This window comes from Doryrhamphus excisus, chromosome 22, assembly GCF_030265055.1.
Source record: "Doryrhamphus excisus isolate RoL2022-K1 chromosome 22, RoL_Dexc_1.0, whole genome shotgun sequence".
Lineage (NCBI taxonomy): Eukaryota > Metazoa > Chordata > Actinopteri > Syngnathiformes > Syngnathidae > Doryrhamphus > Doryrhamphus excisus.
Window position 1 is genome coordinate 7,996,527 of NC_080487.1, and position 25,108 is coordinate 8,021,634.

Below are 25,108 nucleotides of genomic sequence, written 5' to 3' on the forward strand. Positions count from 1 at the left end.
GAGGAGGCAGGCAGGAGGAGAGAAAGACGCTTAAGAGCGGCACAGATGGGCGTCATTGGAAAAAGAGGAGTCTAAGACGAGCTGAAAAAGTATAAAACTCTTAAAAGAGAGTGTTTCGTTAAGGTGTCCATAGTGAGGCTGGGGGGGCCTATTCCAAAAATAATTAAAATAAATGTCAGGGGTGTGCAACCCGCAGCTTTTTTTTTTGCCTACAGTGGCATCCTGTCAATCCACTCATATTTGCAATTCAGAATTCGCAACACCGCAAATTTGAGAATTTTTGGTCCAAGAAAATTATTTATTCATCCAAAAATAGGCCACATCTCATTCACTATAAGTCATCAATTAAAAAAAAATTACAGGATACATGTACAACTGTTACCAAGCCATTTTTTTTTAAAGAAAGCCCATCATTTTTTGTTATCCTTCTTTAAAAATGTTTTTCATCCTTCTTTAATATATATGTATATATATATTCTTTTTTTTTTACCAAGCGTAGATATTTAGCATTATGTTCTGCGATCCAACAATGGGCATTGTTGAAACAAAAGTTAATCTTATATATAGAACAGTATTCCCTTGCTCTCTTATGCTTCCAATTTGGCAGTTTGGCAAAAATAGATGAATTTGCTACCAGCATTGTTGTGGCCTTTGGTATAAAACGTTTGGACACCACTGATTGGGTGTATTTACCTTTTCAGGATGCCTGATTTGAGTGGTAAACAAAAAGGTAAAGAATATATTCTAATGGACAAATTTCTAATGGAAATAAAAGGAATCCAGTGTGGGGGCATTCTGGAAAGAGTCCACCTGAGCCACAAAGACTAAAACCATTGGAGAGAAAAACAGGGAGGACACAAGGCAACCTTACCTTAGCAGAGTCGGATTTCTTGTTGAGTAAACTTTTGCATGCTGTGAAAAAAGGGAGAAAAAGATGGGGACAAAGGAAGATAGAAAAAGAGAGAAACAGGCAAAAAAAAGAAAGGAGTTTAACATTGGAAAGCACTCTGGCTGGGTGAGGCAGTGATTTTTCAAAGTGTAAATGCAGTAAAGACTTGAGTGACCAAGGCATCACGTGCTGTATCACTCCATCCCTCCATCCCACCTTGCTCGTACAGTTGGCTAACCGCTAAACACATTCCCATTATAATCCATTGAATGCCACCTGGGGATACCCAGAAGAAACATGAGAGCAAAGTAAACTTCCTGAAAACCATTTCCTGTCTAGAAGACCCCCCAGTACAAACTAAAAAGGAGAGCAGTGAGTTATCTTAATGTAAGCATTGATTTCTCTTAAAGGGCCCTGCTCACTTCCCACATAGCAGTCTTACTTATGACACACGTGCACATACACACTCGCATATCATATATTCTGTTTCTTACCTTCCAATTGGAAAAGGGAAGTGTGGGAGGTGGGGGGGGGGGGGGTTGGACACAGGAGAACAAAGATAAGGGGCACAGAGTTTATAATAACAACTGGAAAGTCGTGCTTTGTATTCTTAGCTGTTAGTATACTTTTTTATACTTTTTTTTAACCTCAAATCTGCCTTGCAGCACCCAACATAAATAAAAACAAAAACACTTCATCACTGCAGACAGGAGGAGAGGTGGAAGATGACTGTGTTCTTATGTTAAACACGGCCCATCACCATCTGCTGGCGGCGGGGGATGAAGGGATGCATTAGAGAGAACATCTGAGACGGTTCCTCCTGAGAACACTGCATGTGATACCTCAAAGGCAGAACACTGTAGCAGCTGTATAAGTAGGGTTTGTTTAGCATTTTTTGGGTAGTTTTTAAAATTTTTTGCAGGATGTCTAAAAGTCGCCACCATATTTAAAAAGGTGGCAGAGACCAATATGAAGAAAAATACGGGAAACAGGAAATGGAACTGTCCTGGCTGCTCAGTCCAATACGTCTGAGTATAACAGCAATAAAAAGACCGAATGTACAGTGCAGGGGTGTCCACAGTGTCCAGAATTAAGAACTTTAGTTTATTCCAGTGAAACTGTGACTTTTATCTGGTTATAAAACTTTTTTCCTTTTAATAATTTGACTTTATTCTCATAAAATTTAGCTTAATTTTTTTACCTTTGTAAAGTGTACCTTTACCTTGTGAATGTTCTTATAATTATGACTTTATTACCATAATATTTTGCATTTATTCCCATAATAATAGAACTAGCGATGCTCCGATCGATTTCCGTGAAAAAGCATGATTGGCCTATGCCTTTCAACCGCTGTCAGTAAGAAAAGTAACTAATAGCCTGTGAGACGATGTCATCAACTAATTTGCATATTATGTTGTAAAATGCTGTAGGAAAAAAGCAATCTCCCCGGAGAAACAAAAAAAGTGAGTAAAAACACCTTCACACCGCACTTTGGACACCCCTGGGTTACAAAATCAATGATATTGCAATGATGAGTGACACCATTGGAGGAGGAAGCTAAACAATGGAGAGTTGATGGAAAAAAAAAACAACAACTTACAATACGTGGTCCAGAGAGCCCGCAAACCTTTCAGGGCTCAAGCTGACAAACCTTCACAAGCACCCTCCATAGGAATCTCAGCACAGCACTCATCAGACATTCCCAAAGCAAACCTGCCTCCCTTTTCACACTTTCATCTGCCTCATTATTCACTCGAATTCATGCACAGTGTAGAGCAAAGGAGATCCTCTCATACGGGGGGGGAGAATGAACCCACTCTGCTCTACACTGTTCTATATTCTATCTATGGAGCCACCTTCGGAATCGTCGACCTTCATCACACATTCCCACCCAGCGGGATGAAAGCAATCTGATTCGAGTACTTCCAATGCAAGGGAATGCAAACCCTTTACGGTAAGTACTGAAACAGATCTCAGGAGGAAGTGAGATTGGGGAATCGACTCAGGATGCTCACTTCCACTCCCCCTCTTCCTCCTCTTGCAACATCCATCTTTTTTTTTTATCCCTCCCCAGCAAACCCAGGTCCGACGATGGCAGCACGCCAACCCAGCTCTTGCCGGCCCCCTGCAGTGTCAGTGTTCCCGCCCCCAGGATACAGGCCCCTCCTCATCCCATGCCTCCACCCTCGTGTCCTCCCTGAACCCTGCCAGAGGGTGTCGGGGCAAACACAGGGTCAGCTGGAGGTCAGGATGGAGCTTGGCATGATGGAATGGGTGTGGTGGTGGTGGTACTGTAGTGGGGGGGGGGGTCAGTGGGGAGGGGTCAGTGGGCGGGTGGGTGCTGGTATGGGGTCAGAGAGGAGGGCGAGGGGGCCGAAGTAGAGTGGGGGTGAGGTGTAGATGTAAAAAAAAATGAGCATTAAATGACGCTGTCTGCATAGATTGTGTGCATTAAGGATGGGCTTCAAATGTGCACATGCAGATGTGTGCAAGGGTTGATGGAGGGTCTGCATGCATAAGTCCACCCGTTCCATGGACCATAAAGTGTATGTGCGTGTATAGAGAGGAAGTGGATGGGCGTGTCTTCTGGGACGTACCTTCCTGAGCCAGTGAGGCAGTGGAGGAGGCGGCAGCAGCAGAGTTGGTATGCTGCCGGCCCACTATTGGACAGAAATGCTACAGTTGGGAGGAGCTATGCAAATTCGGATTCAACCATGGGCCTCGGAAGCTGCTGGCCGTGCAGATTAAAGCCCAAATATATCACAAGCACTTGATAGAAATGGACTGAAAGCAAAGACGTGCACCCCCGCGGTTTCCGAGGCCTGGGGTGGAAATCGTTAACCATCGACGGAGTCAATTATTAAAAACAAAAAGTTGGGAAATAAGCTGGACAAATAAAATACAAGTAATCTCAGCAGGCTCAGATACAAATCGTAGGAGACATCTTGTTTGTAGCGGCACACTTGCCCCGTCATAAAAGAAAAACTCATTAAAGTTGAGACTAATGTTGCAAACATGCAAATGCTCCACAGGGAGCAGAGGGACACTCACGCAAACACACGCACACGCACAAGCACAAGCACAAAGGGAGAAACATATTAGCATGGACAAAGACAGCAGTGGCGTCCACATGACGCATTGTCAGCCTACATACATTGGTATACATCAGTTGTTTGCACACAGCTTGTTATTTCAAGGTGTGTGTGTGTGTGTGTTGAGGTGGGGTGGGGTGGGGAGGGGGTGGTGCAGAGGACTCTCCTTGATCTGCATGTTCTGCGTGGGGAGCGGAGAGCGAAGGTCACACCCACCTGAGAAGTTTCTGGACACCAGCATGGTGGTGAGGATGGCTCCCTGAGGACACACAAGCGAGGGAGGATGGAATTAATGCCAGGATTTGAAATAAATAAATAAATAAATCATCTCTTGCTTACCCCGCTGTATTCTATTTGTAAATGGAACAAGAAGGGTTTTGATCTACCTGGCTGGGACACGTATTAGTGTACTTGAATCGTTTAGGAAGATTAGGAGGTAAAAAGCAGATCCATGCATGGGCAGAAATGAATGCTAGGCCAGATTCATCCCAGATTCCCCCAATTTGGTGCTAAAAATATATCATACACTTTTAAAAATGCATAATAAAAAAAGTAAGGTGAAGTAAATGAGCACCTTGAGTTTTCGGCGAGCGTTGAACTTGCGGAGACACTCGACAGTTTCCTGTCTGTGCATCATGGACGCCACTGTGGAGCGGTGCTGCAGAATGAAACAACAATTTCACGTTACGCACCCAAAGGCAAAAAAAAAAAAAACACACAGCGAAGGCGTCCTAATATCACATGGAGTTTCCATCTGAAGTACTCACGCAGACCCACGGGTGCTTGAGGGCCTGCTCAGCAGTGATTCTCTTGGCCGGGTTGATGGTCAACATCTGGTTGATCAGGTTCTTCGCCTCGGGGGTCACCGTGTCCCACTCGGGGGAAGGAAACTAAAGCAGGAGAAGATGCAAGTTCATGAAGGAAGATAAGAAAGGAGACAACACTAATAAAAAATATACAGCTCATATCATGTATCTGTATTGTTATCCAAGTCACATGACTTCAGTCAGCTAAAGTCAAAGTCTCCCTGTGATTCACTGTTGCTGGTCCGTGGCAAAGAGTTTAATTAGATTAATTGGTGACTCCAAATTGTCCATAGGTATGAATGTGAGTAGAAATGGTTGTTTGTCTATATGTGCCCTGTGATTGGCTGGCCACCAGTCCAGGGTGTAAGACAGCTGGGATAGGTGCCAGCATACCTGTGACCCTAGTGCGGCTAAGAAAATGAATGAATGGATGGATGGATTAAAAATCCTCTTATTGGTTAACCCTTTAAGCGTCAAACCTCAAAATGAAAAAACAAACAAACAAAAATCCAACACTGAAATTTTCCGTATGGTTGCACCCTTACTAATTACTCATCGAATGGCTAATTAGGATGTGCAAATCGACGACAAGTGCATCTTCTTCAAACACGCATGCTTCTGCAATGCGCCAGGGAGGCTGATTGGATCAATAACTGTGGCCCAACTCTCCATTGGACACAATTAAAAATTCAAAAACTGCTTTGCAAAGCCCCACACTGCACCCTTCCCTAACACACACATACTTACGTCGTAGGCCCCAGCTTTGATCTGCTGATAGAGTTTGTGCTGATCTTCATCCCAGAATGGAGGATAACCAACTAACAATATATAGAGAATAACACCTGATAAAGGGGAAAAAAGTAGAGAGACCTTCATTAGAAAATACACTAAGGAGAGAACTTGACCAATAAGGCGTCTGACACTGAAATAGGGCTCTTATAAATAATATAGCTGGGATTTTCACAAAAGTCGATACAGCAATTAAAAAAGGGCAATCCGCTCCTAAATTTTGAATGTTAAGAGACTGAAATTGAGAGTGGAGATTTATAAGAAATGGCTAAATTGACAATAATGCTGGAAGGGTATGGACTTGAAACACAACAAAAATAAATAAATAATAATAAGAGACGCACCACGACATTAGTGTGGCGCCCAGCATCCAAAGAGAAGTCTATACCAACTCTTTCACCACAGCAAAGTTAAAAGCCATTGCTCATGGAGGACTCACCACAAGCCCATATGTCCACGGGCTTGCCGTAGGGGTCCTTCCGAAGAACTTCCGGGGAGAGATAGCCAGGCGTGCCCGCAAAGCCTGCCAGAAAGAAAAAGCCAAAGGACACAATTAAGGTCTTTTATGACTCATCAAGGCTATTTTACTGTAGTTATGGGGGGGGGGGGGGGGGTGCTCACACTGCCACAACCTCCTGGAGTGTGGAATGTAACGCAAGGCCAGATGATGGCAGCGTGGAGTCACAAGCAAATGCCTATTAATCATCTGGCCTGTGCTTAAAAGTCAGCCAAATGCTTGCAAGCTCGGCTCTTGGCCAAGACACTGAACTAAGCATGAACTGGAAAGTGTGTGAGGCGCGTACACGCCCGTGGGTTTTATGGCTTCTTAGAGCCTGTGCTGCAAATGTGCACCATGCAACAGGACCACCAGGGCTGCTATAGATGTTACATTTAATAACATTCATTATTTATTGTACACATTTTCAGTAAATTCCTACATACAAGATTCGGGAGTTAGCTGTAGCCAACATTATTTTAGTTATTTTAGTGAGGCCTGCGAGCTAACCACTTCACTACCGTGCAGCAGCTGAAAAAGTTACTAAATCAATTTGGCTCATAACGTTCTAAATGTACCAATATTGCCCTTGAATCGTATCGGCAACCACGAATCATGAATTGAATCGACTCATTATTAAAATGAATCATTACAATCCAATCAAGACTTGCAATAATTATAGTTATATTTATGATTATGGCAAGATATACAACACAGACATGAAAAGAAGATCTCTCAGTGTCTCAGAGTGAACTGTGACCCTGATCGCCCACCCCCCAACCCTTGCCCCCTGCCAACAACCACATCCTGCTTCAACAATGCATGATGAGTCCAGTTCTATCTCCACCAAGACCTGAAGAGGATGCATCACATGAACAGTGTTCAGACTGAAAATGACCGCTTCCAGACATGCACTGTCACTTGTGTCCTGATTGATGCTTAGCCAGTATCCAGTGATTGGCGACAAGATGGACAGGATGAGTGGGGCAATGGTGTAAGGAGGGCATGTGGGGAGGTAATAACAGCCCTGCGTGCGTTTAGTCAAGTTCACTTCCCTGACCACTGAAGAGGACGTTTGCTGACGTTTCATGGTGATGACAATCAATGGTATATGGCCTACTCAGAACTGGATGGTGCACTCCTTGAAATCAAGGACAAGGGATGCACCAGAATCCATATTGTGGCTACAGATGGCCTGCTGGAAGAATGTCACCCAGAAGGCATACTGGAACAGCAATATGACCCTGTCATGTGCAACAAAAGGAGACGTTGGATCAAAGACTCGATGGAGAGCTTCCTCAACAAGCATAGTGGACTGAGGCAAGAAGATGGGGCCTGACAGTATCATGCCAACTCTGACTCGACTCATCTGACAAACACTGTCCTTTTCTATCTTGGCTTACATCACTTCCTCTTGCTGATAGCTACTGAATGCAGGATATGATCCATTCTTCTGTTTAAGAAGACGATAAAAGAAGACTACAGAATATGGCAAGGCTAAGCTACTACTAAGTATGGGTGCTCCGATCCATTGGCCATTGATTGGTATCAACAGATATCATTGAAAAAGCACGGTATCGATAACGACCGATACTTGCTGTAAAACGGCGATCAGCTCCACCCCTGCTGCAGCATCCAGAACAAGCATGTCTGCCATGTGTGGGACTTTGGGGGGTGAGCATTTGGGGGCGAGCACTTGGCAGGGTGTGGTGGTGAGTTTGATGCTCACGATGTGATCATCCATCAGGCAGGGGCTATAAAGCCTCGGTAAAAAATATATCACCGACTTCATAAGCTGCAAGGCCTCGGACTGGATGTTACTGCAGAGAGTGGTGAGGACAGCGGAGAAGATCATTGGGACCCCCCCCCCCCCATTAAGGACATAGCAAACACCCGATGCGTATCAAGAGCACTCTGACCCCACACACCCCCAGCATGGACTTTTTTTTCGTTTTCTCGCCTGGCGTCAGGGAGAAGGCTCTGCAGCATCCGCTGTAGAACAACCAGGTTTAGAGACAGCTACTTCCCCCTGGCCATCAGACTGCTCAATGCCAAATAAGCCCCTCTACCAGCCCCCACGCACAACCAAAACTTTAAATTATTGTTATTTATTCAAAATTATTTAAATTATTTGTACAAATTACTGTTTACGCTGTACATTGTTCATATTTGATGTAATCTATTTATTCTCCACATTATTATTTATTATTTATTATTACACGGGAGCCAGGCAACAACATTTCGTTGGCAATTTCACTGCTGTGTTATTGTGCAATGACAATAAAGAAAGTCTATGTCTATAACTAATCTGCAGCGCAATGAGAGTATTGCAGAGTGTCAAGGGAGGGTTGTGAGATAACCACATAAGTAATGAGGATTGGCTAAGGGGCGACTAATGCAATAGTTACTTTTACTGGTAACTAGTTACTTTTGTAGTGGAGTAACTCAGTAAACTTTTTTGGAGAAGTAACTAGTAACTATAACTAATTACTTTTTTAAAGTAACGTGCCCAACACTGCTGAAATATGACAATAATTGTTTAACATGTACTAACTTTAACCCTGTAACTTAGTATAGACATGCATGGTTAAGTCTGTCTGTATGGATCAAATCTAATTTTACACTGTTTAGGAACCCTGCAAATTGCATTTACACAAGGTTCCAACCTTTTTTCCCTGTAAATTTGGGTCCTGAAAAGCCAATGTGTAAATGCTGCATATAGTACATTGACTATATATAAATATAGACGTTAGGAGGAAAACGAAACCTGACATCTGTTAAATTAAATTTGCATGCATGTGATTATAATAGTCGTTTAGTAAAGAAGCTTGTTTCTAGTATTATTGGTTCGTATTGGTACTTGTAATGTGCATGTAATCAGGCAGACAGAATAACCAATGCGTGGATGGGCAAACAAAAGCAAGAAGAGAGGAAAATAAACCCCTGACTTCTGTGTTTGCTCTTTCTTACCAAACCAAGCCTGCTGGTCTCCTTGCACTTCAATAGCGAGGCCAAAGTCTGCCAGCTTCACTGCAGCTCCCTTCATCTTACTGGCCAACAACAGGTTCTCAGGCTGCAGAAAACACACACACATTGACACACACACACACACATTGACACACACGGTGAATCAGAATGTAGGACAGGAGCTCAAAACTGTGAGAGACAGAATCACTGTCTTTTCACTGAAGCTGTTCTTCAACAATGTTGATAATGTGATGTATTCAATGTGGCTGTGTGTGCGTGCGTTTGGGGGGGGGGGTAAAGGTGTGCGAACGCAGCGGTGGTGGGAGTGGAGAGGGGTGGGCATGACGAGGAACTAGTATAAAAGGGTTGGCAATAGAATCTCCACAGCACCTTATATGGACGTGAGCCTGTAGCCATAGTAACCACCAGGGAGTTATTTAGGCAGCGCTGCAGACGGCATACTAAATGGAAAGTATACTTAGCAAGCGGCGGCGAGTGTGGTGGCGTTCTAAATGGCCGTTGTTTGGGCAGGAGGACATAAAGAAGCTGCAGTAAAAGCCCACTCAGGATAAAAGGCAGACAAATCAGACGGGCGGCGCTTGCAGATAATAGCTGGAGTGTGGGTGGTGCACGCACAGCATGCCTTTTTTTTCCCAGAGACATCATCATTATTATCATTATCATCATAATCATCATTAAGCCCTTCAAGATTACACCGTCACCATCACCTTAAAAAAAGTAGGCTATGCAGGAAAAGCAAGACAGGAGCCATTTGAGCCAATCAGCATTTTGATGAGACAAGCCCCTCCCCCTCAGTGCTCCATGGGTGATGTGATGTCACATGGGTTGTCCTGGCAACTCCTGAGGTTCATCTATATCGTCTCTCAAAGAGCACCCTCCCCACTAGTGTGTGATGTACTGTATGTGTGCATGTTGAGTCTTGGTCCTTTCCTTGCCATAGGTGACACATTCGTCGCATGACAATGACTCATCATCTCTATGGCACACACACACACACATCTGAGAACAAACAGGATGCAGAAAGAAAGAAGAAGCAGGAGATAGGGGGAAAAAAGGAGAGCCATAGAAAGCAAGTGGTGGAGCAACCGGGAGCCATCTGTGTGTTGCCATGGCCACGAGCAGAGGTGTGGGTGTGTGTTTGAGAGAGTGTGGTTGTCACGGAAACGGGCAGTCACTCACCTTGAGGTCTCTGTGCACAATATCATGCTGGTGGATATGATTGACACTCTCCAAGATCTGACTAATGCAATGACTGTAGGGGGATGGGGACAAAAAAAGAAGCAAAGATAGATGTGTCAAATGCAATCATTTGTTCCAGAGCCTGCTTACAATACTCATACATTACACTGCATTTGTTAGATATGAAAGAGGAATTGAAGAAAATGAATGAACGGGAGCAGCGGCTACTACGGCACAGGAAACATAATAGGCTGCTATACTTCACGGCTGCTAATGGTTGCAGTAATGTGCATGAAATCCTCGACAAACACAAGAGGGAAAAAGTGCACTCTGCACATCCTGGGCCGCTAAGTTGTATGATAAGCCTTTAGCAAACAGACATTCCAAGAAACAACACAGGCGCTGCAGTTTAAACAATCAATAATACATCTTTATAACGGGGGTGTCCATACGCGCTGCAATTATTCCTCAATCCTGGCCACCGCTGCAACAAGCCAGTTTTCAATTTGTGCTAGCAAGTTCTACGCACCACCAGCGACCGACCACCTTATTACTGTCCTACGCAGTGCTGCATCAAGCCCACGCCGGTCCCTTCGCTCCAGGCTGGTGTTCATGTCATGTCTCTGCAAAGGTTAACATTGGCAAGGTCGCCTGAGAAAGTGGCTGAGGCCTAATTCCAATGTGAATGTGAGCAAGGCACACAACGAGAAAGAGAGAGGGAGGGTTTCGGTGTCTCTAAAGCACCCCTGATGTGCAGGAAGAGACAAAGAGCACTAAACAAGTTGTGGGACAAACTCTCTAAGCTGCACGCCACCCAGACACTGCCAACACGAGGCGAGAAGATGTGAGCAACCGAAATGTCACGGTGTCGAGGAATATGCCAGGAAATGTTGGAGAAAGAAAAATAAATGGAATAAAGCAAGGTGGTCCACTGTGTGTGGTAAGGGGGGGGGTCGACGCCTCAGAACGGCTCATTTGTCACGGTGAATGCCAACGTTGAAGCTACAAGGCCGTAAACGAGAGCGGTGCATGAAATATAAATGACACCACTGATGAAGCACTCACCTGGCGTCGGCCTCACTGTAGTACTCTCTGGCCACGATGTCTTCAAAAAGCTCCCCTCCTGTCACCCTGGGGGAGAGGAGAGTGTGTGCTTAGCATACACATACAAGCTGCAGGCGCACACAGACAAAATGTCAAGCCGTGTGTGTTCACAATATACTCACAGGTCAAAGACGAGGTAATGAAAACCTTCCTCTGAAATGCTGTCATGCAGTCGCACTAAAAAGACAACAGGAAGGGGAGCAGTCAGACCAAGGCAGTAGCTTCAATGCACAAGGGTAAGGAATAACCATAATCATCAATTTAATGATGTGTGTGAGCACCGTTCATTCAGTCTCGACTCAATTAGTCTAAGGCATTGCTTCTCAATTATTCTGTTATACCTCCACCCCACTAGGAGGCAGACATTTCTTTCAAGCCCCCGCTCACTCATTCGTATTGAGAACATGTACACTTTATTTATTGTGCTTTTTCCACTTTTCTGACCTATAAACGTAACTATGTATTGAATGTTGTATTCTTGCGCTAAACCAGGGGTCTCAAACTCAATTTACCTGGGGGCCACTGGAGCTAGGGTCTGTGTGAGGCTGGGCCGCATCAGGTTTAAAAAAAAAAAACACGCATTTATTAAAAACTGAAAAATAAATTTTAAAAAGTGCTTTGCTTCTGCTATTCCTCCACTTTGGTTCCGGTTTTCCACAAGAAAAGCTCTAATAAAACATTCCACTGTTCTCAAATATCCAAATTTTTATTTTTCTACACAAAATAAGATGAAAAAATAAATAAACAAGTCAAAATAAAGAAAATAAATCAATCAGTAAGAAATAGTAATAAAAAGTTAAGCCAAGCCAGTACATGTAAATAATATGAATATAAAAATACATACATACACCCTTAAAGTTGTGTTTTTATTAATTGTTTAGAATTTGTATCATTTGTCGGGTCCGGGTCGCGGGGGCAGCAGTCTCAGTAGGGAAGCCCAGACTTCTTGGTCCCCGGCCACCTCCTCCAGCTCAACCGGGAGGACACCAAGGCATTCCCAGGCCAGCTGTGAGACATAATCCCTCTAGCGTGTCTGGAGGGCTTTTCCGGCTGGGCATGCCCAGAAGACCACACCAGGGAGGTGTCCGGGAGGCATGCCCGAGCCACGTCAAGTGACTCCTCTCCATGTGGAGGAGAAGTGGCTCTACTCTGAGCCCCTCCCGGATGACTGAGCTCCTCAACCTATCTCTTAGAGTGAGTCCAGCTACCCTACAGAGGAAACTCATTTCAGCCGCTTGTATCCACGATCTGGTTCTTTCGGTCACGATCCAAAGCTCATGACCATAGGTGAGGGTGGGAACATAGATCGGCCGGTAAATTGAGAACTTTGCCTTCCGTTCTCAGCTCTCTTTTCATCACAACGGTTTTCTCTCTGGGTACTCCAGTTTCCTCCCACATTCCAAAAACATGCTAGGTTAATTGGCCACTCCAAATTGTCCATAGGTATGAATGTGGGTGGGAATGGTTGTTTGTCTATATGTGCCCTGTGATTGGCTGGCCACCAGTCCAGGGTGTACCCCGCCTCTCGCCCGAAGACACCTAGGATAGGCTCCAGCACCCCCTGCGCCCCTCGTGAGGATAAGCGGTAGAAAATGAATGAATGAATAGTTACATAATGCCTTTGTGCTCTATTTCTACACTTTTGCTGGGTTTTGGTTTATTTCTGCAATGAGCTACTCTTCCCAACATGGCCCCTGCCCCACACTTTGGACACCCATGCGTGTTTAGCAAACTCAACTGTGGGAGCTTTTTGTTTTTCAAACATGCATTATACGGCGTTACAGAGATAGAGCTCACTCCCGCTCGGCTGTTTAGTGGATTCTTCACTTTTGCTGATTGCTTGTATTTAATGCATCAACCAAAAAACACTTACATGCACACCCTCAATCGCTAAATATAGCACTATGGTGTTAAATTGTCAACACGGATCTCTTCTGTGTATGAGGTGTGTTCAGAAACTGAACCAGTGATCACCAGTAGTTGAAAGTTGGCGCTGAGCCAGATGAGCATCAATAGACCCGCTCAGGGATTAGGAGTGCGGATAAGTCCAAACATCTACGTGGGTTGGTTTGACAAATCTTTAAGTAAAGTTGATCAAATGTAGAATTACTACAGATTCTGCTTGGCCATCAACAAATAGCAAGCAGCCACACATTACTCGCTGACGCTGGGAACCCCGTGGTAGGTTGATTTGCAAGGTTTGCCTAAACCACCTAATGTGCACTTCCGATAACGCCTCGCACACTGCTGCTTACATATTGCGATACAGCTTTTCTCTACACAAAAAATGTCGAACACAATGTTGGAAGCCTTTTTAGCGAAGGATATAAGTGTGTGGCATTAAAGTGATATAAGCCAGCCTGAGACGCAGTTTAGGTCTAGTGTCAGCACATCCTGGCTTATGGTTACGTAAAATGAATATCAGTTGTATAATATGGTGAAGGCCCTGCAGCAAGAAACGAGAGTGACTGCTCATTCCTCCTCTTTCCATCTTCTCGCTCCTTACTCCATCTGTCTTCTTCTTCACGCTTGTCTCGCCATCTGTCTCTCCTTTTTTTTGATGCCCTCTTTTGTCCAAAGTTTCAACACAGACCATGCCAAAATATGTCCAAACCAAACTAGAGCATCCATACAGCGAGGGTGTAAACAGGAAAGGAGGACGGGGGAGGGGGGGCAAATGACTAGTCCCGAGCATTGGGAAAAAAAAAAAAAAAAGGATAATGGGGCAGGGGGAAATGCAGTGAGAAGGTGTCATTGATTTTGTCATTTCCTCCTTCCCTTGACCTTTGAACATCTCCATTAGAGCCCAGGCACCTATTCTACTTTGTAATCATTGGTGCACACTCAATCTCCAACAGGTTAGACTTACCGATGTTGGGGTGTTTGAGCAGCCGGCAGATTCGAGCTTCACGCTCCAGCTTCTGATGGTCTGAGGAGAGAGGAGATGCGTTATTAGACTGGGTCCGTGACGGCATTGTGTCAGAATTGTATTAGCTACACCAAGTCAGTTCATGTTGGTAGCACACATATATAAATAAGATTCATTCATTCATTTTCTACCGCTTATCCTCACAAGGGTTGCGGGGGTGCTGGAGCCTATCCCAGCTCTCTTCGGGCGAGAGGCGGGATACACCCTGGACTGGTGGCCAGCCAATCACAGGGCACATATAGACAAAAAACCTAGCATGTTTTTGGAATGTGGGAGGAAACCGGAGTACCCGGAGAAAACCCACGCATGCAAGGGTAGAAGGGTTGAAGTAACGGTTTACCGCTTGCATCGTTCAAAGGTAACTGAACTAGGCTAAGTGGCAATGAATGTGTTCATTGCATCTGGTGCAACAGTGTGAAGCGCAGGCGTGGAATGCTGTGTATGCGCTTTTGATCCACAGACACACACCTGCTGTCTGACCAACATCCACCTCGTCTCCCAAAGTCTCCCAAATTCTCCCAAAATCTGAGCCCCTCCAGGATGGCAGAGTTCCTCCGCCTATCTATCTCTAATAGTCCAGCCACCCTATGAAGGAATCTCATTTCAGCCACTTGTATCAGCCATCTTGTTCTTTCGGTCATGACCCAAAGCTCATGTTTATAGGTGAGGGTGGGAACACAGACTGACCAGTAAATTGAGAGCTTTGCCTTTCGTCTCAGCTCTCTCTTCACCACCATGGTTCAATACAGCGACTGCATTACTTACAAACGCTGCAGATTCGCCTGTCGACCTCCATCCTTTCCTCAATCGTGAACAAGACCCTGACCCATAATTTAACTCTTCTACCTAGGGTAAGACCTCACTCCCAATCTGCAGGGTGCAATCCACCCTCTTCCAACTAAGAACCATGGCCGCAGATTTGGAAGTGCTGAGTGTCATCCCAGAAGCTTCACACTCAACTGCGAACTGCCATAGTAAACGCTGAAGATCGCAGGCTACGGGAGGTACAATGTGGTTTTCGTCCTGGTTGCGGAACACTGGGCCAGCTCATGGGAGTTTGTCCAACTGGTCAAGAAGGCATTCTGGTGAACACTGGCCTCCACCAAGGCTGCCCTTTGTCACCGATTCTGTATGCCTCGACGCTGTACAGGAAAAATTATCAGCATGCAGTGGTGTGAAAAAGTCTTTTCCCTCTTCGTGATTTTTTTTTATTATTTTTGCACTTAAATGTTTCAGGAAATAACACTAAACACAAAATGCAGTTTTTAAATTGAAAGTTTTTTATATTAAGGGAGAAAAAAATACCAGCATACATGGTTCTGTTTTAAAAATGACTGCCCCCTATCAATTAAAAACATGAAGATGGTTTATTAAACCTGATTTCAATGTATCTAGCCCCACCCAGGCTTGGTTACTGCTGTTCTGAACCCCCCCCCAACACACACACACACTTGAATAGGACCTGCCCAACAAAGTAGAACCAAAGATCCTCAAAAGCTAGACATCATGTTGCGATCTAAAGAAATTCACAAACAATGAGAAAGAAAGTAATTGAGCTCTATCAGCCTGGAAAAGGCTATAAAGCCATTAAAGCTTTGGGACTTCAGTGAGAGCTATTACACACAAATGGTGAAAGCATTGAACAGTGGAGAACATGTGTTGTGCCCCCCCCCGACCAAACAGCATCCATATTTTGGTGTTGATCACCTGAGACGACGAGGAATGCGCCACAATATTTGACAGGACAAGAGCATGTTATGAAAACCCACACCGCCACCGACGCCACCTGTCATGTGGCTTCTATGTTTCGTTTTTGCCCAACTTGTTGCTATGTCGGAAAGCTTTTAAGCCACAGTTGGATATTGGAAGCTCTGTTTTTCGCTTTTCCTCCAACCCTCCCTGCAAGGTGTGTCCCCCCCCCCACCACCTTCATCTGGGAGGAAGCCAGAGAGCAAGGAAGGAGACCTGAACCACATTCTAATTACGGCAATGATGCAGCATGCCGAGACAGACAGCAAGAAGGAGGGAGGATTACATGCAGCGTCCATTTACGAGAAGAGGATCACAAGCTCCTGTGTGTGTGTGTGTGTGTGTTTGTGCGGCCTGTCTGCTCCGCATGGTGCAGTGTCACTGCACCACTCACTAATTCATTCAATCTTTCCATTAGTTTGGTGTGCGAGTGTGCTGGAAGAAAACAGGAAAGCGAGGGATAGAGGGTAATTATACCGGTACTTCCTGCTGATCTCTAATTGGCCATCTGCTTTGCCAGGGGGCGGGCCCCGCAGCCATCTTACATCACTGACAACTGAGGAGGGGGGCCCAATGATCCACTTTTGGGCAGCACTGCATCACTGCATCCAAAGGGTGCGGGCCAGGGAAAGGCAGCGCACTGACAATAAGGGAGAGGCAACAGTCATTTGTGGATGCGCCGTAGTTTACTAATAACCAGTAAATTGTTAAGAACCACTACATGATTCATACATTATATGAACCATAATGTTGGACCAAGGTGTCGTTTGCCTTTGAGTGTGGCACTAATGCACTGCGGGTGAGTGTGTGGTGAAGCAAGTCAGAGCCACAGGCTAGTAGCTAGCCGCTGTGTCAATACACCAGTAACGATCGAAACTCTCTCGGAGATGGGATTTGAAACTCCTGATAGATGTTCGCAGCAGACCCTTACAGTGCGTTTGGGCCTGCCAGGTCAGACTGCCGTCTTCCACCACCACCACCACCAGAGCCGACTCAACTGCGACCCTCTCTTCACCCAAGTGTCCAAACCATGTGGCCGCATGTCCAACAACATGGCTCCAAAGTCTGTCAGTGAACTGCGGCCTAGGGTGGCCTGGTGCCGAGGGCATGGTGTTTTGTTATGGTCAATCTCACTGTTGCTGCCGACATGAGCGTTGAAGTCCCCCAACAGAACAGGGGAATCCCCCGATCCCCCCAATACTCTGTAACACTGCACCACACTTGTGGCATGGCAGGGAGCAACTACCTCTAAATTCCAGGGTCATTGCCGGTTGTGCTGATGGTCGTAACCATCCACTCAGTAGTGAGTCACATTTTTTGTTTTCAAACTGTTATAGTACTGTCCAATTGTGCAGCATTGCGTATGGTGCCGTGCAAGAACATATTAAGCTAGCTATCCAAGTGTCTGCGCTTGTAGTCGTGGCTTCACACATAACTTGAGTGAAGTCGTCTGTCAATCTAAAACAAGTGTTTTGACTGTTGCTTCACACGCAATTTGCGTGTAGTCTGCGGCCAACCTACAACGCTTGGCAGTAAAGTACAACTCACACAGTCTGAGTAACACACTAGCATGCTCCACTAAACTAGGCTACCCGGCTAGCCTTGCTTCAAAGTTTTTTTTCCACCAACTTCCCTCTGTTTCTGGTTGCCGCCTTGACATAATTAATTCGGGAGGGGCCTGGTTGGTGTTCGTGAGGACATGTCGCTATTAATGAGTGGTCTGATCTAGCTATCCGAGTGCCTTTGTAGCCACGGCTATCGTCCCTATTTCACACACAACTTGAGTGAAGTCGTCGGCCATCCTAAAACGCTGAGTTAGATTAATAAGCACTAAAGCACAACTCATAGAGTCTTAGTAGCGCGCCCAGTTGCATTAGCCAACCCAACTGACCATTGCTGTTCGTGAGCTTCACCAATGTTTCCTCGACATGTTTAGTTGAGGAGGTGGCTGATTAGTGGTTTGTGAGGACATGTCGCTGCGCTGAATGGTCTACCTACTGTATATGTAATTAACACTCTTTATTTAAGCTCTATCTTTTCATGTATTTGGACTGCGATTCTGTTTTGTTTATGGCTCCAGTAGTCAAGTCCACATCTGATTGTTAAAGCAGTTGTCGTACTCATTTGGCCGCAGTCAGTCCTCAGCCCCCAGTGCGTTACATAACCCTACATATTGGAGCTGATGTTTTTGTTTTTGAGTTTGGAATAGTTAATGCTAGGTGTAGGCGTTCATTTCTATGTTGCTATGTGAAATCAATGCACCAAGGAAGGAAGTTTTGGTAATGCTTAAAAGGACCAAAATACTGCAAGTATTACATGTTAATATGAATATGCCCGTTAGTATATGATTACAACATGTATATAACACCATAAAACCGTGTTGGAGGAGTTTTAATAGCGGTCTTTGTAAGTGGCATAGCTGTGTCCCATTATGTGCTGTAAGGAACAGTAATGAGCTGTGTCTTTATCTGTTTTTATATCTTTAGAACACACACGTAAGGATTATAGGTGGAAAAAATTCCAAAACCAGCGCAGTTTTCCGTTAAATTGAGTACAATTGTGACTTTTTCTTGTAATATGACAATTGTGAATTCTGAAAATTCTTTTTTTTCCCTATGTGCTTGCTTTAATGTTCTTCCTTGTTAAGTTTCCCGCTTATAATATTGTTTTTTACAGATGAAATCTATTCTATTTCCTTGTAAAAACACTTTCTACTCATAATATAAATATAATATAAATAAATAATTCAATATTTTTTTCCCCTCATAGAATCAGAATCAGAAATACAAATGTATTCCTGGAGAACTGCATCTTTTTTGTAACATTACATAATTATTCTTTGACAACTTGTATAGCGCTTGTATTGGATCCCTGTGCCTAATGTGGATTCCGAGTGTGTGTAAATATGATCCCCTGTGGTGGTCCTCTGTACACACTCTAAAGCTACCGCCTAAATAACTGCAGGCAGGAAGATCCTACAACAAAATAGAAAAAAAAAAACCCTCTAACCGCACTTCCCTTTCCTTCGCTTTGCTGCCCCCCCTTCCCCTCTCCTCAGATTACTGCAGTGTTTACCAGAGCTTTGAGAGACTTACCCACTAGGCCACGCATGAGGTCACACTTGCCCGATCAAGCTAAAAAAAAAAACCCAGTCAAATCCTCGTGGGCAAGCTGCCTGTTCATGCAGGGCCTGGCTGGGAGGGTGTCAGTCAGTCATTCAGTGAGCGTACATGTTGTGTTTGTTGTGCATGTAGGTGCATGTCACTGCACACCAACACTTTGCTCTACTGCACTACTCTACTCTCACTCTGTGCACTTTCGCTCCGCCCGTCTTCCGCTCTATTCTGTCTCCTTGTTTCCCACGTGACCTTGCTGTCCCCACTGGAGCGAGACAATGATCTGCCCCTTTGTAAGCCACTCTACCTGGTCACGATATTAGGTGCACCTGCATCGTCAAATTCAAGTATGAAAAATGCAGATGAATAAAAAAACAGAGTATATAGTTCAACCCAGTGTTCCCCACAGGACTGCAATCTATTTGTGATGCGACCAACGCAACATTGTTGTCTAATTTGCATAATGGGCCTTGACAGGTGCATGTCAGTGTAATGGATACTGTAGGAGAGAGAAAAAGTCGTTCCTCGCCACTTTGCGGTTGGAATATTGCATTCGAATTTTTGTATTTGAGTAAAATAATAAAACAAATTAAAACGATTTTTACATTTTACATTTCTTAATTTTTTAAAATTTATTATTCAATGAAAAAATAAATACAATACAAATAATAATAATATTAATTAACTGGGAATAAATTGACCAATATTTTTTTCCATAAATCTACCAATGAACCTGAAAGGAAACAGCCATTACCTCATTGATGGCTGAACCAAAAACTACAAAAACATCAGTGTGATCATGAACCCCAACCCCCCCCCCCCCCCCCACACACACACACACTTAACTTTACTTTAAACGTAACAAATACCACCCAGAAGTGCATACAATTCTACACAAGTTCCCAAGCCTACACTGTCAACAGCCTTAACGTTAGCCAGCTAATGCTTAAACAGGAGATAGCCCAATTGCAGAAGTAAATAGCTACTATGTAAATGCAGCGCAAGAGAATAATCTCCCGATCAAACTCCGCTATTACTGATGGTTGAAAACAGCATCTGAAACCCAGTTGAGGTGAAAGGTGGTATGTTCAACAAAATACGGATGCTACTAAGTTCAGCCTCCTCCTCTGCCGCAGCTCATTTAAAAATTGTTATTATATTAATCCTCTCCAGGATCAAACTTCTTGACTATTCAATCACCAAACAAGTGTAAGAAGCAGCTAACCGGTGGAATATAAACATGTTAAATCACTTCTAGATTTTATGATGAATAATAAGGGTGCAATCAAACTTTAACGGTGGCGACACAAGTGTAAATAGACATGAATGTGATGCAATTTGTAAAAATTGGTAATTCCATTAGTAGCAAGCAGCTAATAGCTCACTGGTGCATACAAGGGATGGGCATCATAACAGATTGATCAATCATTAAGAATTCTGTCAAATGTGTGGAAATGATGTTGACTGGAAGCAATTATGGGTAAAAAAAAATGAAGTGCACTACGTGGCTACAACAAGCAGGGTGGCCGTTGAAGCAGTCTCATTATTCTGCTGACATGGACATGAAAACAGGAGTTCAGAACATTCAGGGAGAGATTGTCATGTCATTCATTCATTTTCTATCGCTTATGCTCACGAGGGTCGCAGGCGTGCTGGAGCCTATCCCAGCTGAGAAACCCACACATGCACGAGGATTACATGCAAACTCCACACAGTGATGGCCGAGGATGGAATTGAACTCGGGTCTCCTAGCTGTGTGGCCTGCACGCTAACCACTCAGCCGCCATTTTGGACTGTTGGATCTTATAGGACAACTGTCAAAAACTGTGTACGCTAGTTTTAGCCAGCTGACCAGCCCCCACGTTAAGTGTTAACAATTCACCTTACTCGTTAGTTTCACGTTGGACATTTATCTATATTTTATAACATTTATTTATTTATATTTGTCTTTTTTGCTGTTCATTTCTTGTTGGCAGAATATATGGCTGCGCAGCAACCGCTGCGTTTACACCGCTACGTAGTTCTCCCTCACAAACTGGGGAGTGTCAATAAACTACTATTGAGTTGAAGAGAGTTTGTTTTAGTGATACAATCTAAATCAAGCCATCAACCGCCTATTTAAAAAAAATTCAGACATTTCATCCAAGAACTTAACTTTGGTTAACTTTTTATGATCTGGCTGACCCAAAAATATCAACAAAAACACATTATGAAGAATAATTCATATTCATATTCAAGAAGACCATGCTAAATGCTAAATTCTAAATGAAGAATGGATGGAACTTTTTTAACTTCATCGAATGGCTGGCACTCATAACTGTCTTTGGCCCCGTGGTGGGTTATTTAGCAGTCACACTCTAAAAATGCATGGATGGTGAGTCAACAAAGCATAGGGTGCTACACTGTGGCTACAGTTTAGCAAAAAATTTAGAAAAAACGACTCCTACAAAAAGTGGGGCGTAAAAAAAGCATGGTGTAGGCAATTCCAACATGACCACATATTAGCCGCACGTCTTCATAAGCCGCAGCGTTCAAAGGTTGAGAAAAAAAAAACAGCAGCTATACACCAGAAATTATGGTGCATATTATGGTGTGGCCCACACTTGGTGGAACAGTTGCTTTGCAGGCCATGCTGGACGTCGGCGATAGAACAACAACACTCGCAGATGCATGGTATATTAGTGATCAGACAACAACAGGGCAAACGGGGAGGCACCTATGGAATCTGTGGGGTCTTAGTGGTTGATGAGATACATTTAGCATAAGTGGATTAGCCTCAATCCCCCTTTTACACCAAGACAAGAGAGGCTGCGAGGAAGAGGAGTGAAAGACAGACTTTGACCAGAACAAAGGCAGCCGTGTGTATGCTAACGTTAGCAGGGAGGCCAAATTGGAGGCCGGGAGGTAAAAAAAAAAAAAAAAGAAAGAAAAAAAAAAGAAGGCAATTAGGTTTGCTAAGCCAGCAGAGGCAGCCGCGTCATGGTTACAACATGGCAGCAGGCAATGCGCACGTGGGCGTGGAGGAGCTGAGAAGCCGGAGATGCAACGGTATATAAAATTCAGCCGAGAGCTGCAGTGCTACACGGAGACGCCACGGCAACAATTACATTGATTCACATCCTGCCGACTGCGGCGGTTTTATTTCACTCTGGCCCCAGCGCCACCCCCCCGCTCTCCTAGAAATCCTGATCAATTGGCGGCACAGAGAGGATGCGCGCTGACATGGGCGAGGAGTTATTTAACACCGCCACTAAAGAGAGGTATTATTAAAAGCATCAAAAGGCTGTTGATAACAAGCCCCGCAAGGCTTAATGATTGAATCCAATGCTGCCACCTCTGATAGTGGAATTACGTGTGCAGCAGTGAAAGAAAATGCACAGAAAATGCTGCATTATTCATTTGTTTTACACATATCTCCCCATTGCATTAAGTACACCTGCACAGCCAACACTGCTGTATGCTTCTACAAACATCATATCAGTTTTTCAGAGGGATTCAAGATGTTGGGATGAAATAAAGCCAACGTGCTTTAAACACACACAAAGTTACATTCGGTGAAACAGGCATCTTCCAGGCCTTGTACTACATTTCAAGTGGGTGCACCAACCTTGAAGCTATTTTCATTCTTTCAAAACAAAAGCAGAGCGGTTACGTGTCATTAGCATACCTCGTGCAGACAGCTTCTTGGTGTTGATGATTTTTGCTGCGTATTCCTGGCCGGACGACTTCTTTACACATCTGCGCACCACTGAAAAAGCTCCCCTGAAAAGAGAAGGTGACACAGTCAGCAATCACTTCCAGGCTGTTCACATGTGTAAACAAATGACAGACGTGTAGCTGGTGGACTAGTCTTTCAAGTAAACACGTCAAACCATAATATAACTAGTTTGATGCACCATGTCTATTACAAAAAGAAGTCCATTCAGTCTTGTGGGTTGTTTTTCTATAATCATCATGCTGTGTCCACCAATCAACAGCCTGCAATGTGTCTAGCGCCACCCCTTTCAGTACCCTACTGCAGTGATAGCACTCAAACACAATGACCTAGCTAAATCCACCCCTTTGGTACCCTACCACTGCGATGGAGGACTTAAAGAATTCAAAGAAGTGACACGGATTTGCTATTTAGCATTCTTCGCAAAACCTTCCGGGATCATTCTCCGTCCACCAATCAATGGGAAGCAGTGAGTATAGCTCCGCCCCTTTAGGTACCCTACCACGATAGTACTGAAACAATAGGACTCCCAAAGGTGTATACAAATTGGGTAGTTTAGCATCCGTCACAACAATCTGAAAGAAACTATTCTCTGTCCACCAATTGACGGGAAGCGGTGAATATAGCTCCGCCCCCTTTTACAGTGACAATGCCAAAAAGTGGATGGTATTTTAGCATCTTCATCAATATTCGAGAAGTGACTTCACCGCCCACCAATCAGCGGGCTATAGCTCCGCCTTTAGGTACCCTTTCCACAAACATGGATGGATGGGGTATTGCTGGTATCCTTCACAACTTGTGACTATAGAAAAAAATGAATGTGTAGCAAAGCATACTTATAGCAAAAGACAATGATATCATCCCAAAGCATTCCGTGCTGAAGTGGACTGGACCACCTGGCGGAACCATGTCCTAAATGCGCTCACCGGTGCCCATGGACTATTAGTTGTCCGACATGCACGGCAATGCTCCCAAGGAAATTACATTTGTGTCCCAAAGCCACAATCTCGGGCAGCCTTGTTGCCTTTCATGGACACACATCACCCTGAATGCAACGCTGGATGGTTGGAGGTCTTGGTGTAAGAGTGGTTCTGCTGGTTCCAATTCCGAGTCTCCAGCAACATCGAGGCCAGTGGCCTGTCGCTGACAGGAGAGTGTCTGCAGCACTCAGCTTCCCACCAGCAGCAGCAACTCTGCTATAGCTTTCAATTATTTAGCAGCAAATGAGAGCTGACGGGTGACAGAGGCCCACGTTAAGACGACTTGACGTTAATGACCAATAGCGGAAAGATGCATTAGAGACAAATTTTTAAAAATGAATTAAAAAAAGAAGAGGAGGGGGTGCAGAACGAGGAGCAAGTGGGCAGAGTGTGTGTCATTGATTACTGTCTTTTATTCCACATGGAGCGCAGTCTTGCATGGCTGATGCTGCGTTTTTGGGGCGGACTAGGACAGCTAAAAACGCCTTTATCACATGATGATGATGAGGATGATGATGAGGATGAAACACCAGCCAGCGGTTCTGATGTCGTCATCACAATAGAGAGAATTCATGTCAGCGCTTCGTAGTGACGCTAAAATGCTGGATTATTAGCTCTGATGCAATCAGGAAAAAGAGCCGGAATGAGGGTGGCAGCAGGTGGTGCGCGGTGCAAACATGAATAAAAGCAGGCCGGACTGCATGACTTCCTCATTAGGTGATCCAGGGCTATGTAATGTTACTCAACACGCGAGCACAAATCAACTGCAGCTGCTCAAAGGAGGAGGAGGGGACGAGAGGGGAGGGGAGGGGAGGAGGCGGAAAAAAGCAGCAGGTCGGCCTTAGGACGAGGGAGCCAGTGCGGGGCTGTCAAGAAGCTGAGGGCCAGAGAAATGTCACTGTGTCTCCGGAGGGCCCGGTTGACAGGCTCTACTAGGGCACTCGAACGCCGCGGAGGCGAACGGCTGTTGCCGTGCACCACCGTGACAGTAGGTGCACGGCAAAAAAACAACAACAACGAACAACCGAGTGCGCTAACTTGGCTACCAAGAGCGTGGTCGCTCGGGAGCGGGTGGCCGACAAGAGCGCGTTCTCGTCTGCTATTGCGTGAGCGGCTAGTCGCTCGCTGCCATTAGCGCTAGCTGACACATTAAGCTGCGACAGTCCCTCCGGGAGTTATCTCCAGTTAGCATTCGCCTGCTAGCCAGGGCCAGGCAATGATAAAGTGAGCCGAGGTTGTTGCAAGCACGGTGCTTGTACTGGTGTGTGTGTGTGTG

The 25,108-nt window shown here is 44.7% G+C and overlaps 1 protein-coding gene across 18 annotated transcripts in view; it reads right to left on the reverse strand.

Annotated features, from left to right (window-relative positions):
- The window catches only part of LOC131109252 (calcium/calmodulin-dependent protein kinase type II subunit gamma), a 41,888-nt gene that overhangs the window by 16,447 nt on the left and 333 nt on the right, over positions 1–25,108 (reverse strand). For 12 of the 18 annotated variants that reach the window (XM_058061003.1, XM_058061005.1, XM_058061001.1 and 9 more), the window contains exons 2-14: positions 22,805–22,899; positions 14,213–14,272; positions 11,466–11,520; positions 11,305–11,370; positions 10,240–10,312; positions 9,043–9,145; positions 6,016–6,099; positions 5,535–5,629; positions 4,749–4,871; positions 4,556–4,639; positions 4,198–4,240; positions 3,487–3,549; positions 872–912 (exon numbers count right to left, since the gene is read on the reverse strand). In XM_058061003.1, coding sequence (XP_057916986.1) covers positions 872–912; positions 3,487–3,549; positions 4,198–4,240; positions 4,556–4,639; positions 4,749–4,871; positions 5,535–5,629; positions 6,016–6,099; positions 9,043–9,145; positions 10,240–10,312; positions 11,305–11,370; positions 11,466–11,520; positions 14,213–14,272; positions 22,805–22,899 — 985 coding nt within the window. The remainder of the gene's footprint in view (positions 1–871; positions 913–3,486; positions 3,550–4,197; positions 4,241–4,555; positions 4,640–4,748; positions 4,872–5,534; positions 5,630–6,015; positions 6,100–9,042; positions 9,146–10,239; positions 10,313–11,304; positions 11,371–11,465; positions 11,521–14,212; positions 14,273–22,804; positions 22,900–25,108) is intronic. The other 6 variants (XM_058061002.1, XM_058061010.1, XM_058061008.1 and 3 more) reach the window with 1 other exon arrangement.